The sequence below is a fragment of the Candoia aspera genome, chromosome 14 (assembly GCF_035149785.1).
Source record: "Candoia aspera isolate rCanAsp1 chromosome 14, rCanAsp1.hap2, whole genome shotgun sequence".
NCBI lineage: Eukaryota > Metazoa > Chordata > Lepidosauria > Squamata > Boidae > Candoia > Candoia aspera.
This window is the reverse complement of record NC_086166.1, coordinates 6388378-6391255: the sequence shown is the minus strand read 5'-3', so window position 1 is coordinate 6391255 and position 2878 is coordinate 6388378. Positions and strand designations below refer to the sequence as shown.

Sequence of the window (2878 nt, the reverse complement as noted above, 5' to 3'; positions counted from 1 at the left end):
TCCAGGCTCTTTTGCCCAGTTCTAGAAGCCTCAGAAAAGATGCTGGCAGCCCACTTGGGGTCACCAAGCCTCATTTTTTTCACCTTATCTTGCGTATGATATCTGGGAAGACAGAGCTCCCATCTTGACTTGGACAGATGCTGATACTCAAAGAGACATTTGTACGTTGTACCACAGAGACAATGACTGACGTCTACACTAGCACAAATTATCTTTATTCAGTAGCTTGGGAGAATTAAATCTAGAAATAGCACACAATTGAATGGGGGAAAACATAATGAAGGATCCTTGGGTTTGAAGGTCTCAAGAGAATGCTCTCAAAGCAACACAAGTTCTTCTGTCACGCAAGGCCACTTCCAGTGCTTTAGGACTGTACCATCTTCTGGAATTCTGCAGCAAAAGAAGAAGCAGTTGGAAGATTCTGAGTGGACTCCTCTGCAATTCTTCAGCTGGAATAGTTATCATACCAAAACTGAACTTTCATAACCAGAAGGAGTTCTAAACTCCTGATGGAGATTATTGTTGACTTTATTAGCCTTTTTGACTGACGGCTGTTGGAAATGGGATACTGGGGAATCTTTTCTCCATCGAGGGGACAAGGGCAGAATGTTAATTAGAGCTCGCTCTCCCTTTTTCTTACTGCCTCCCACATCAACATTTTCCTTGTTGAAGGTAATGGACAAAGCTGAGGAACTCCCAGTGAAGAGGAAAACATCTCAAACTATCAAAGCAACTCTTGGAGACATCTTTCTGCAGCTTAGCTTCACTGTCAGGAATCAATCATCTCAATCCGTCTGCTCAATTCACATTTTGAAACCAGTGTTTGGCTCGGAGCTCCTCCATATATGGAACCTGGAGCAATGATCCCATTCCTCCCCCAGCTTCCAAAGACAGCCATCGATCGATTACATTTCCTCATGTTTCTAGGTTCGGGAGGGATTGCATGATAGGACAAATCCAAGTCAACTGGGCTCATACCTTCTGCTCCAATTTTTCCATCTCCATCATGGTCTGCTGCTGCCAAAATTTTTTCAGTTTCTGTCACTGTTAACAAGCGAGCCTCAGCCTCAAACCTCTGGAGGAAATATCTAGGGAGAGGAGAAGAAATGCAGTTTCATGTGGTGCTAGTCTTTTGAGCTGACTTCATGGTAGGGAAAGCCCCAGATGTTTTGAAATCTCATGATATGTGATAAGAGACATAAGTATATAATGTGGGTGGAGCAAAGAGTTAAAGGAATGTTCTTATACCTCATAAACAGGTTACAACTCAAATTCAGAGATATCTGCCTCCACTGAAAAATTTCTCACTGTGGAGATGCAATTTTAAATGAAGGCCTCTAGGATTTACAAATGAGAAAGCAGAGGCATGCAGTACTGTTCTAGACAAACCTATTAGGAAGGAAAGTCCACGGACTTCACTTGGGCCTCCTCCCAAGTAAGAACGCATAGGATTGTACCCACTCAGAAAGTACAGTAAATAGAAAATCAGAGGAGGAAGAAGAAATTTGTGGAGCATCCTCACTTGAGCTCTTCTTCTTCAATGAATCCACTTTGATTACGGTCTAGGATTTGGAAGATATCTTTGAGTTGGCTGCTACTCTTTTTGGACATACCACTAAGCTGGAAGAATTTTCTGTGGTTGAAACTATCTGGAGCTAAAAGGAGAAGAAGAAAAAAGGACCATTGTAATGTAGGTCTTTGGAAAAAAGATGATAACTATCCTCCTCCTCCTCCTCCTCTCCATCCTCCTCATCTTATACAGTACATGCTATTACTGAAGATGCTCAGCTTATAAAACCTCTGTGTGTAAGATATTTAGATTTTGTTTGCACAGACATACTTCTTCCAACACGTTAAACCCAATCCCCTCAAAAAAAAAATGTGGACTGACAATTGTAAAAGTTGTCTTTTGGTCTAGTGGTTAAGGTGCTGGGCTAGAAACCAGGAGAGTGAGAGTTCTAGTCCCGCCTTAAGCACAAAGCCAGCTGGGTGACCTTGGGCCAATCCCCCTCTCTCAGCCCAACTCACCTTACAGGGTTGTTGTTGGGGAAATAGGAGGAGGAAGGAGTATTAGGTATGCTTGCCACCTTGAGTTATTTATAAAAATAATAAAGGGATAAAAAAAAAGGAAAGTCAAGTTAAGGGAAAGGGGCCTCAACATGTCAGTGGAAGCCTACAATCTTACACTACTATTAAGGATCAAAATGATTAGTTGCAAGTCTTGCTTGTTGGCCAGATAACCATAATAGAATCTTACATATTCAGAGAAACATCTCTTGATTCAAGAGATGTTTTAGGGCAAAAATTGTGGAGATACTACCCTCCACCAATCCTGAAGGGATCAGCCCACATTTAAGCTTCAAGACACCTTCTAAATTGGTTACCTGATAATTACTTCATTGTCAGACTGGTCCTGCTTTTGGTGATGCTGGAAATTCAGCCTTGTTTGTAAATTTCTCAAAGACTCACAAAAACAGTCTTAGGCTGCGTCTGAGCTTTTGGCCTGATTCAGTGAAGTAACTCTTAGTTTATTTACCACAATTTTGTCATACCTTGACAATCTTGGAGTGCAGCAGCAATATCAGAAGGACTAAGGAAGTCACTAATGCTCATCTTGAACTCTGCCAAAGGAAAGTAAGGCAAAGCGCTGTTTCAGAGAAGCAAAAACAGTACTTTCATTCAAGCAATACAAAAGGAATAATACGGGGAAGAAATGACTGGTTATGTAGACATTTGCTTTACAAATGTCTGCATAACCAGCATAATCTTTCATCAATCACTCTTGTTTTTATACATCACATTGAAACCCACCCACCCTCCCTCCCTCCCTTCCTTCCTTCCTTCCTTCCTTCCTTCCTTCCTTCCTTCCTTCCTTCCT

General features: G+C 41.6%; 1 protein-coding gene across 1 annotated transcript; it reads right to left on the bottom strand.

Moving 5' to 3' along the window:
• Positions 1-286: 286 nt before the first annotated feature.
• Positions 287-2669, bottom strand: LOC134505273 (parvalbumin, thymic CPV3-like). Its single transcript, XM_063314918.1, has 3 exons — positions 2553-2669; positions 1523-1655; positions 287-1088 (listed from the first exon to the last, which is right to left on the bottom strand). Exons 1-3 carry the CDS (start codon positions 2611-2613, stop codon positions 770-772), a joined length of 513 nt encoding a protein of 170 aa, XP_063170988.1. The 5' UTR covers positions 2614-2669; the 3' UTR covers positions 287-769.
• Positions 2670-2878: the final 209 nt, after the last annotated feature.